Source organism: Clarias gariepinus, chromosome 7 (genome assembly GCF_024256425.1).
Source record: "Clarias gariepinus isolate MV-2021 ecotype Netherlands chromosome 7, CGAR_prim_01v2, whole genome shotgun sequence".
NCBI lineage: Eukaryota > Metazoa > Chordata > Actinopteri > Siluriformes > Clariidae > Clarias > Clarias gariepinus.
Genome location: NC_071106.1, coordinates 10,012,838 through 10,023,434, shown reverse-complemented (window position 1 = coordinate 10,023,434; position 10,597 = coordinate 10,012,838). Strand labels below are relative to the sequence as shown.

Below are 10,597 nucleotides of genomic sequence, written 5' to 3'. Positions count from 1 at the left end.
TCTGCGCCGAATTTGTGCGGTGTGTTTTTTGCGTGTTGTTTTTCTGATCAGCGCTGAAAGCCTGCGCGACGCAGACGTGCACTTGGATTTGACCTCTGAGGAGTCCTGTTACTGCGGACATCAGCTGTTTATTAATTTTTTTTTAGACATGATCCGCGCTTTGATCTTTCGGCACGATGTCTCGCTTCCACGCGCCTTGCGCTTTCCATCCAAATCATCAGCGATTTCCCACGCAGCAGAGTAAATATAACCCGGCACAAGATCCCAGATTACGATCTTTTAAAGTGTCAGGGATTACATGCAGGAAACACAAAGACCTGTGATGAGGAAAGACATGGATGCATCTCCTATGGCGCATTTGGACACGAACGCGCGATCAAAAGGGAGGGAGCTGGGACAGGACGCATCCCAAATCACGTTCTTCTTCCCTAAATAGTATACCACGAAAAGGGGATCAGCGTTCCACATGATTTGGCGAGGCTTAGGATGAAGAAAGTGTTTGGATGATATATGACTAAAATCTGTTTTGTGTTACCACTGGGCAATGTTCAATTCTATAATCCTGTCTGTTGAGGGGAAGGGTGTGGTTTAGTTAAATAAGTGAAAAAAGTCTAAGAATATCCTTCAATTATTTTATTTAATTAATAAATATTTTTAAATTAAATGTAAAAGAAAATTAAGTCGAATTAGTCTCCATAATCCCTTTATTTTGTAAAGCTGCTTTGTCTATTGTTAAAAGCACAATATAAATAACATTTCATTTGGCTTAGTGGTTAGCACTGTTATCTTGCACCTCCAGGTTCCAGGTTCGATTCCCTTCTCTGAGTCTGTGTGTATGTAGCTTTCATGTTCTCCCCGTTCTCTCCGGTTTCCTCCCACACCCTCACATCCTCCCAAAACATGCAGATTAGGCTAATTGGTGTTCCCAAATTGCCCATAGTGTGTGAATGAGTGCCCTGGGACTCTAGTCTCTAGGCTCCATGCCCCTCATGACACTGTACACAGGATAAAGCAGTATAGATGATAAGTGAGTGAGAGAATTTAATTGAATTAAAACTTCAGATTACCTCTAGGTGGTTTTAAACATGCCTAGGATTTTCCTTAAACCGATCTTTTAAATACTGTGAAAGAGTCTCCAGTTTCAGGCAGTACAATTTGCGCCATTTAAAAACCCTCAAAACAAGGATGTACCATTTTCTCAGTAACATGACTGCCCTGTTTATTCTTTCACAAACTTCAACAGTAATTGAAGGAAAGTATGCCCAAGTGAGAATCCTCCTAACAATGCAGATATTCAAGAGCATTAACCACAACTATAAATAGAAACAAAGTATGATGTTATTTTTTAATGAATGGAAAAACAAATAGGGTATACATATGCTGATAAGCATGCTTGGTCTGACCAGCTACCAATTGCAAAAGTCATGCCAAACTAGTCAAACTGGTAGACCATTTTTACCGGCTGTTAAGCACTTATTAAAAGGATACTTAAGTTTCTAAAATATCTCTTATTCTATATTAACAAGTCTTTTTTTAAACAGTGAGAAATTTGAAAATCTCAAATTGATTAATTTATTCCAAAAATTAGAGAGCTGCAACTTAACTTACCAGCTTCTAAACATGATACCAGTTTGACCAGCATTTTGGAAGCTAGTCAGACCAAGATAGATTTTATTTCAGCAGGATTATACCTGTTATTGGAAACCAACCAATTTCTGGTAGTAGCAATAACTTGGCTTCGGATCGAGCCACGGTACACCACCCCATGTGTGATTCATTTCATCCAACAGCACACCATCAACTGTTTATTGCTTACTTAAAAGAACAGGGTCAGAGAATACTGTTGGTCCCTGCGCTATAAAATGTCTGCCAAGCCTGTTCGACCAAAACGTGACAGTTGTGGTAGTTACAAAATTAAGTTTAGTCAAAACAGAGATTCTCTGGCTCTGGACCAAAATGCTTATTTGTGTTTTTAATAAAACAGAACAGAGGTTGGGGTTAAATTTTTAGCTGTTGAGTCCTTAAACCGAAAATATATATCAAACTGCAAGGTAGAGCTTATGACGTTACACAGAATGCAATCGGCCATTACAAAACTATGCTTATGGAACAACAAAAGTAGCTCAGGAGTGTTCATCTGTACAGTATGTGTCAGCTGAAGGCAGTGTATCAAAATTCAGTAATTATATGCTTATATTTTCAGAATGTGTTTGTAATCTAAGCGTTTAAAATAACTGGGTCTTTCACGTCACTGTGGAGGAATTTTGGCCCACTCTTCTTTGCAGAATTGTCATAATTCAGCCACATTGGATTGGGCTTTCAAGCATGAACAGCTTGTTTAATTATCTTGTTTGGATTTTAGTCCGGACTATGACAGGGCCACTTCAAAACCTTTATTTTCTTTTTGTTAAGCCATTTAAAGGTGGACTTGCTGGTGTGTTTCGGATCATTACGCTGCCGCATAACCCAAGTGCACTTGAGGTCACAAACTGATGGCCAGACACTCTCCTTTAGGATTTTATGGTAGAGCGCAGAATTCATGGTTCTATTATGCGATCCATTATGTTAAGTCCTTCAGGTCCTAAAGTCCATCATCCAAGGACTACCACCACCATATTTAAATATTGATATGATGTTCGTTTTATGAAATGCGGTATTAGTTTTATGCTAGATGTAACGGGACGCACACCTTTCAAAAAGTAAAACTTTTGTCTCATCAGTCCAGAGAATATTTGTCTAAAAGTCCTGGGGGCAATCAACATGATTTTTGGCAAATATGAGATGACATGTTCTTTTTGGTCAGCAGTGTCATTTTTACCCTGGAACTCTCCGATAGAAGCCATTTCTTGCTAGTCTCTTTCTTATTGTTGAATCATGAACACTGACCTTAACTGAGCAAAGTGAGGTCTAAAGTTGTTTAGATGTTGTTCTGGGTTCTTTTATAAGCTCTTGCATAAGTCATCGTCTTGCTCTTGGAAGAAATTTTGGTAGGCCAGTCTCTCCTGGAAAGTTTCACCGCTGTTTCAAGTTTTCTCCATTCATGGACGATGGCTCTCACCTTGGTTTACTGGAGCGAAAACATTAGAAATGGCTTTGTAACCCTTTTTAGACTGTTACATGTCAATTACTTTGTGTTGATTTTTGAAATTGTTCAGCAAACTTTAATTTAATTTAACTCAGCTTTCTAAAAAATGTGGTTAATCATAATTTATTCATGATTTAGCAAGAGGGGGAAATTACTTTTTCACACAGGTTTGGACAGCTTTTCCTCTTAATAAATAAAATCATCATTTAATAACATTTTGCATTTACTCAAGTTATCCTTGTGTAATATCGAAATTATCTTATATTTAATTGTGACAAATATACAATAATAATAATGAAGAAAAGGGGCATATACTTTTTCATGGCGCTATATATAGTTTTTGTTGGTTTAGTCCTACTGTTTTCTGTAAGTGCAGATTAAAGAAGTAAAAATGCACTCAAGTAATATAATTAAGCAGTTGTACCTTACTGTGTTAAATTTTACTTAGCCTGAGTGTATATGCTAGTGTAGATGTTACACCTACATGGGCAAAGGGCTTCCTCCAGTGTACTAGCTTGTTAACTTCAAACATTTTTCAAAAAAATAACCACTTAAAAGTTTTGACACAAACTAACTTTAAGGAAAAACCTAAAGTACCCTTTAGGGTGCTTAATGGATGGATCAGGAATGCTTGTCATATTTACTCAAAGTACTGCCTTGGGACGTCATCCAAATTTTATTATTTTTCTGCGTCAAACACAATAACAATAAAACTTTGAATCCAATGAAAGGAAATAGCTTCTGGGCAAGTTTAAGAGTTGAAATCCCATCAGGCTATCAGGCTCAGGGTTATAGAGATGGGGTGGCTTCTGGTTTGACGGGGTGTATAATCCTGTGACGCCAAGCAGCTCAATCAATTAAATTGTCAGACAACGTCCAGAGAGTTTCTAGTACAGCGCCTGAATAGCGGACACACCACTCTTCACTAAACAGCGCTTCTAGGCATCAGGGTGCAACCCGATCCTCGGCATGCACAAAGATACAGAACGCTCTGGCAGCAAACACCCCTCTGCTTTTGATGCATGAGGATTTGCTAGGATAAGTGACGTGAAAGCACAACAGGAGCCGCTGTTAGCAGGCTATAAGCATTTTCGGAAGGGTAGATTAGGGCCCCGGCTCCATGGAAGCCAGGAGCACATCACAACGTCCTGTTCAGTAACATGAGCGCTGAGCATTCAAACTGAGGCCTCATAGAACCAGATGACTTTGAAATTCTGGAGTAAAATCTATCCAACTTTCTATAAAGGAGTGCAAATAGACAAGTGTATCCGGCTGTCATTGTAGACACTCCACACCCTGCTGCCTCTCCTAGGCAAAATTACATATAGCATTGTGTTAATTATGCTGTATAATGTCAACCATAATCCTATAATTATAGGTATTAAAATGTTCCTTTGCACTGCATTGGTGCTGTAGAAACTTAAAATAAATTTGGTCTTTATCTGATTTTTCTTCCTATTATAATTGGGTATTCGGACAGGTTTTCACTTGTTCGTATATCTAATGAAGTACATCCTGTACACAAATGTTAATTGCAGTACGTGTTGCTGTTCCAACACTGGCAAAACAAATTCAAAAAAGTGCCAACAGGCAAAGCCAAATAGGCACCAACACAAGAACTCTCCACCCTCTATTTGTATCAACTAAAGTAACCAGTCCTTATTGCTTTGTCTAAAAAAGAATAAGAAAATCATTAAACAAAAATTAACGGTACAAAAATTAGCATAGGATGTATTTCAATAAACATAGCAGTAAGGTAAAGGTTCATCCAGGGGCAACAAATACTTCCCACCCTGGTTTTGGTCATTTCCGTGGCAGTTCCTTATGGGCCTGGATTGCCAGCTCAGCATCCAATCATATCTGAGCACTTGAGGGTGACAGACCCGGCTAAAGGGTCCAACAGCAGAACCCTGCTAAAACCATAGGCACCTCTGAAACATTCACAGGATCTCAGAAGGATCGTGGAAATTAATTTTAATGCAGCAAAGGTGAAAACGTTCGACTAGTTAATTAAACGAGGTTTAACGAGTTTTTTTTCATTTAAAACTGATAATCTCTATAAAAGCGAATAGAGGACAGTAAATAAATGAAAGCGGAATGAACTGACAGCAACACGGTTGTTCATACCATAAAAATTAAGCTGTATTTACGGTAGAGAAAGTTACAGCACACAATATACAGTCTATATACATGTCTAAATGTTTTTGTTTAACAGAAACCTTTTCAAAAAAGTCTAAAAAGCACCAGAGATTTTGACATTTTAATCACCAAAAGAAAAAAAAAAAAAACTCCTGAGAAATCGGACTGTTTTTTCTCCCCCTCATACAGCTGCTCGAAGGTACATCCCCTGCTGGTTAAAGTACATCATGGAATATAGTATTCAGCACACAAAAGTTGACATCGCCAGAAGTGTGTGACCAGAATGCTTGAATAAAAACCGGTCTGATCGATATTAACAAAATAATGTATACAAACATTGATTTTTTTTTTCTGTATTAAAATAATCACAAAAATCAGATCTAGTGGGAGCTGCACCCTGAGACTGAAACCCTATTTTATTTATTCATCTTCTGTACTGCTTATACGTACAGTGAGCTTATCCCATGAGACACTGGACACGACGTGGTAGGAAACCTGAGTATCTGGAAACCCACCACGCACAGGTACAACACGCACAGATCCGAGGAGTGAATCAAACCCCCCGACCCTGGAGGTGCGAGGCCACAGTGCTAACCACAAAGCCACCGTGCCCAACTTCATTTAAAAAAAAATCTGTTTTACAAGAAACACATGCAATTATTACTCATTTTCTCATACATTCCAGTTAAAATGCTTATCAAATTACAATATTTTACAAAAGAAAAATATCTGGTTAAAAATTAGATTTTTTAAAAAAACATATAAAACCAAAAAAAAAAAAAAACTGCTGGTAACACAAAATCTCCTGGATCAGTATGAGTATCAGGATCGTCAGTATTGCCTCCAGCGTCCGTCTCTCGACTCTCTGCGTCTTTCGGGTGGATAATCTCTATTTCGGCCTCCTCCACGGTCGTCGTGCTGGTAAAAGTCATCTCTCCGATGCCGCTTGCTGCTTCCGTGCCACTGTTCGCGCCCGTAGTGGCCACTGTCGTCTTGCTGGTGTGTGGATCGCTGGCTCCACTGGGTGGGGCTGTCTTTTTGCCAAGGGTTACTGTAGCCACCTCGGAACGGTTGCTGCTGCATGCCGAGCTGAAATGAACTGGACAACTGCTGCATCTGGTGCATCTGCACCTGCCACATGTTGTTCATCTGTGAAAAAAGAGGAACATGTGCGTCATTTCTGAATAGCTTTAAAACTTATGTCTGTTAAGACTAATGAAAGCTAGAATGCATTACGTATACCACCGTGCTTTGATTCTGACTGGTTAAACAAAATGTATTTATTTCGGCTGAGGTGCAGCTACATGCACATTTAGCAGATGTTCCATGATGTAAGATTACGGAAAAATTTAAAAAGTGCAATTATTTGGTGATGGTTTCCTCCGATTTGACTTTTTTTGGAGGCAGTCTCCAGTGTTAGTGATATGTGGAAGTTTCCCACAACAGGTCAGCGTTCAGTAGAGTTACAGAGTCTTTTCCAGTCTATTGGGACCATGGGAAACCTTTTATTTTTGTTAATTTTTAATGGTATTAAATTCTAAGAAAGATTATTTAAAACCAGTGAAGGAGCAACCGGTTTAACCCAATTATCGTCAATGTGACAACAGGACCTAACGTGACCCGTCATTCTTATATAAAAACATATACATAGGATGAAATCACCTAAAGCGTCAGATGATTTACCTTTAAAAGCATGCCCTGTCGTGTTTTATTCGTTACATGAACACCTGCCAAGTGTGAAATGAACACCAACTGCTGGATTGTGTGAACAAAAAAAAGTTAATCCTCAAGATACCCAGTGAATCCTATGGGATCAAAATTTTACCATTTCAATCCAGCAGCGATCATCAGTCAGTTATTTACAGCTTTAGTCAAGCCTTTACATGCTCTTCGGTAACTTTTGCAAAAAGAAACGTTCAGGAACAAACTTAACCGTGCTCACCACCGCCTGCTTCTGAAGACTATCTGGTGAAGAGAAAGACCTCTGCATGCTCTGAGGAGGAGAATATGATGGAGAACTCATCTGATCTGGAGTCCTGTCATACCTGCATGTTGCACATCAGATAAATATCAATCCAAATGTAAGCACTGTTGCTTATTTCGTGATGTGATTTATGAAGCATACCTCGCACCACGGTGAGTGGGTGTGTTTGCTGGACTAGGGTTCTGAGAGTTTGCCGGGCTTTTTCCCTCTTGATTGATGTGACTGCTGCCTGTAACACACAGAACGCAAAACATAAAAAAATGAACATAATTTTCATAATTTTCAAAAGTTTCCTACCTGCTCTGTACTGTAGGTTAAGCTGCCTTCCATAAAGCCGGATGCCGGTAAGCAGCTGCATGCTGTAGGGGACGGAGACTTCATGTTTAAAGTTCACAAAAGCAAACTGTTTCGAATTGCCGTCATTGTCCTTCGGGATTTTTACTTTGATCACAGGCCCAGCCTGTAAGATAAAAAATACAAAGCACAAAAAAAAAATTATTTGGAGGGGGCAAACTGTAAGAGCAGTCCAGGAGTTGTGTAGATTAGTTAGAATAAGTAGAATTGAGTAGTCCAAGAGTTGAACAGTCAAAAAAAAAAAAAAAAAAAAGAGGTTTAAATTGAAACGGTTCACACTAATATTGGTGTTAAATTACAATACGCAGTTATGGTTAGAGAGAGAGATTTAAAACTAGGACCCAGCAGTGATTGATTAATGTATGTTTTTACAAAATGGAAAATAAGGGTATAAGAACAAGGAAGAAGATATTTGATGGCTTTCTTAAGCGCTACAGGTCTGGAAAAAGAGATTTAAACTGAAGATGATGAGGAATATCAAAAGCAGAAGATGGCAGTAATCTAGGGAAAGTAAAAGTCAATGTTAAAAGTGTTTTTTTTTTTTAAAAGGAGTCACTAATCAGGGAAGAAAGCATTTAATCTTTACTTTGGTTTTTTAGGAAGACTGCACTGCAAACTCAGCTTTAAAGGATCAGGAAGTTGAGGGAGAGTGAGGCAGTATTGATGCAACTAACTGAACTCCAACAAATGGCATGGAGCAGTACTAAGAGTGAACATGTAGAGAAGATAGAGATTGTGGAAGTGCCAAATAAAAGCAAACAGAGTTTAAGAAAGAGAACAGAACAAGATAAAACAAGAAAGTGAAGCGTAAGAAGGCTGGACTGGAGAGTCAGCTTTAAGAGACCGGGGAGATGAGGGAGAGCGAGACCTACAGTCGGCAGTAATGTACTGCCAACTGGATTCCAACCACAATTAAACAACAAAGAAGTAAAGACAAAAAGAAAGACAAAATGAGCAAAATAAGAATTTGATGTTTCATACAGGCTGCCTGGCTAAATATTTAAAGAGTCTGGGAAGATAAGGGAGGTAAGGCAGACACTGTGGTTTGAACTATCCCTGGGTGAGTCAGGATTCGATTCCCACTTCAAGGTTTGTGTGCATGGAGTTTGCATGTTCTCACTGTGCTTGGTGGGTTTCCTCCGGGTACTCAGGTTTCCTCCCACAGTCCAAAGACATGCAGATTAGGCTAATTTGTGCTCCTACATTTCCCGAAGTGTGTGAATGACCGAGAGTGTGTATGTGTGTGGACTGCGATGGACTGGCAGTCCTTCCCTTGCGCCCAAAATCTCCTGGGATAGGCTCAAGTATCCCCATGAACCTGTGCACAGGATAAAGCGGTCTAGACAATATGAGAATTAAGAAGCAGCAGCGTCCGAAAATAGGTGGCACGACCACTAGGTGGCAGTAATACACTAGTGCTGGCTAAGCGCTCGTACGTAGCAACAAAAGCTAGTCAGCTAAATGACTAGATAACCTGCATTAAACAAGTTCTAGCCTAACAACACAAACGCACAGTTAAATACACGCAGTTTAAACTGCTCGTACTTAAAGTATCTGAGTTTATTACAGCCTTAATTACCGTCTCCACGCGCTTACCGTTAGATGCCAAGCAAACCGATATGCTAACAAGCTAATAAATATAACTCGCCTGCAAAAACAGCTCAAACAGAAGCTCTTCCGTGACTTGAGAGTCCAAGCTGCCTACAAACAGTGTTCGGTCCGCTTCATCTGCTATACCCATCGTTTACGAGGTTACAGGTGGAATTTATTTCATTAAAAACACCCCACTGTAATATTGTTACATCTGAATCCGAAAGCTTATGTCTACCGGAAGAGGCGGGTCCAAATAAAACCTCCGCTTCCCGGTTCACCCCCGCCCCCCGACCGTGACCTGTGACGTCACAAAAAGTGACCAATCCGCACACTTAGTAGCACGACACGTGGTACACATTTTCTTTTTTTTTTAAACTGGAGGTGCAAGACGCCAGTGCTAACCACTACACCACTGTACCGCCTATTATGCAATATTTTGAAGTAATTAATGTAAAGAACTGCTAGAATGCAGTAAGAGCTGATTTTTTAGATTCATAGATGGTACTTCTGTGCACAAGCATTTCTTTGGCATCATGGATTTTATAACTTTATATGCACATATAGTTCCAAGTAATAGTTCATACATCATATTAAAATCCAACCTGGACCGTAGAATATCCATGTCTTAGTATTAATTTAATATGATTATACAAGATATTATAATCATATCCGGACCTTTAAATATAAATATAATAATATATATTTTATTCAAGATTAAAGGTCTGTGTTAGATTTTTATTCAAGATCAAAGGTCCAGATGTGATTTTAATATTAGATTATATTTGACTAGATTCAGCTTTATTGTTACATTTACAAAGCTAATGGAATGCAGTTGGCATCTAGTTAGTGGTCTATTTACGATGAATAACAATGTGTTACAACTTACTAACAGTAGGTAATAAAGTTAATATCCAGTATAACTGCAACATTGTGCAGTGAATATTTAATGTACTCAAGATCAAAAGGTCTGGAATAATTGGTGATAAGAAAATGACTTTTATTAAACTTGCTTATAACTTACACAAAACATACATTCATGTTTAAAGGTCCGGATCTGATTTTTATTCAAGATCAAAGATCAAATACACAGCAGCCGAGTCTGAGAAATGGCACTGTCTGACTTAAATCAGTTGCGTAAACATTGGCACAATAAATGTGTGATTGCTACATGGAGACACTGACTTTTTCTTGCCATATTTGAATCGTGACTTCTGTCAGTGTACATCATAGGGGAAGTGATGTACACTGACAGAAGACGCCAAAGTCTTGCTTTACTGTTAACATTGCCATGGCAACGGGGGAAAATATTATGTTAAAGTAATAACAGGCAAACTACTGCGTTTAGCCTTTATATTGGGCCAGAATCGCTGTAACAATCTCTAAATAGACTAGAAAAAAAAACAATGAGTATAACACATTCTAAATTCAAGGTAGGAAATATA

General features: G+C 38.8%; 1 protein-coding gene across 1 annotated transcript; it reads right to left on the bottom strand.

Moving 5' to 3' along the window:
* Window positions 1-5,202: 5,202 nt before the first annotated feature.
* Window positions 5,203-9,408, bottom strand: rbm7 (RNA binding motif protein 7). The gene is made up of 5 exons (XM_053499700.1): window positions 9,211-9,408; window positions 7,506-7,668; window positions 7,350-7,437; window positions 7,167-7,269; window positions 5,203-6,373 (listed from the first exon to the last, which is right to left on the bottom strand). The coding sequence occupies exons 1-5, from the start codon at window positions 9,301-9,303 to the stop codon at window positions 6,056-6,058; spliced, it is 765 nt and encodes a 254-aa protein (XP_053355675.1). The 5' UTR covers window positions 9,304-9,408; the 3' UTR covers window positions 5,203-6,055.
* Between the last annotated feature and the right edge of the window lie 1,189 nt (window positions 9,409-10,597).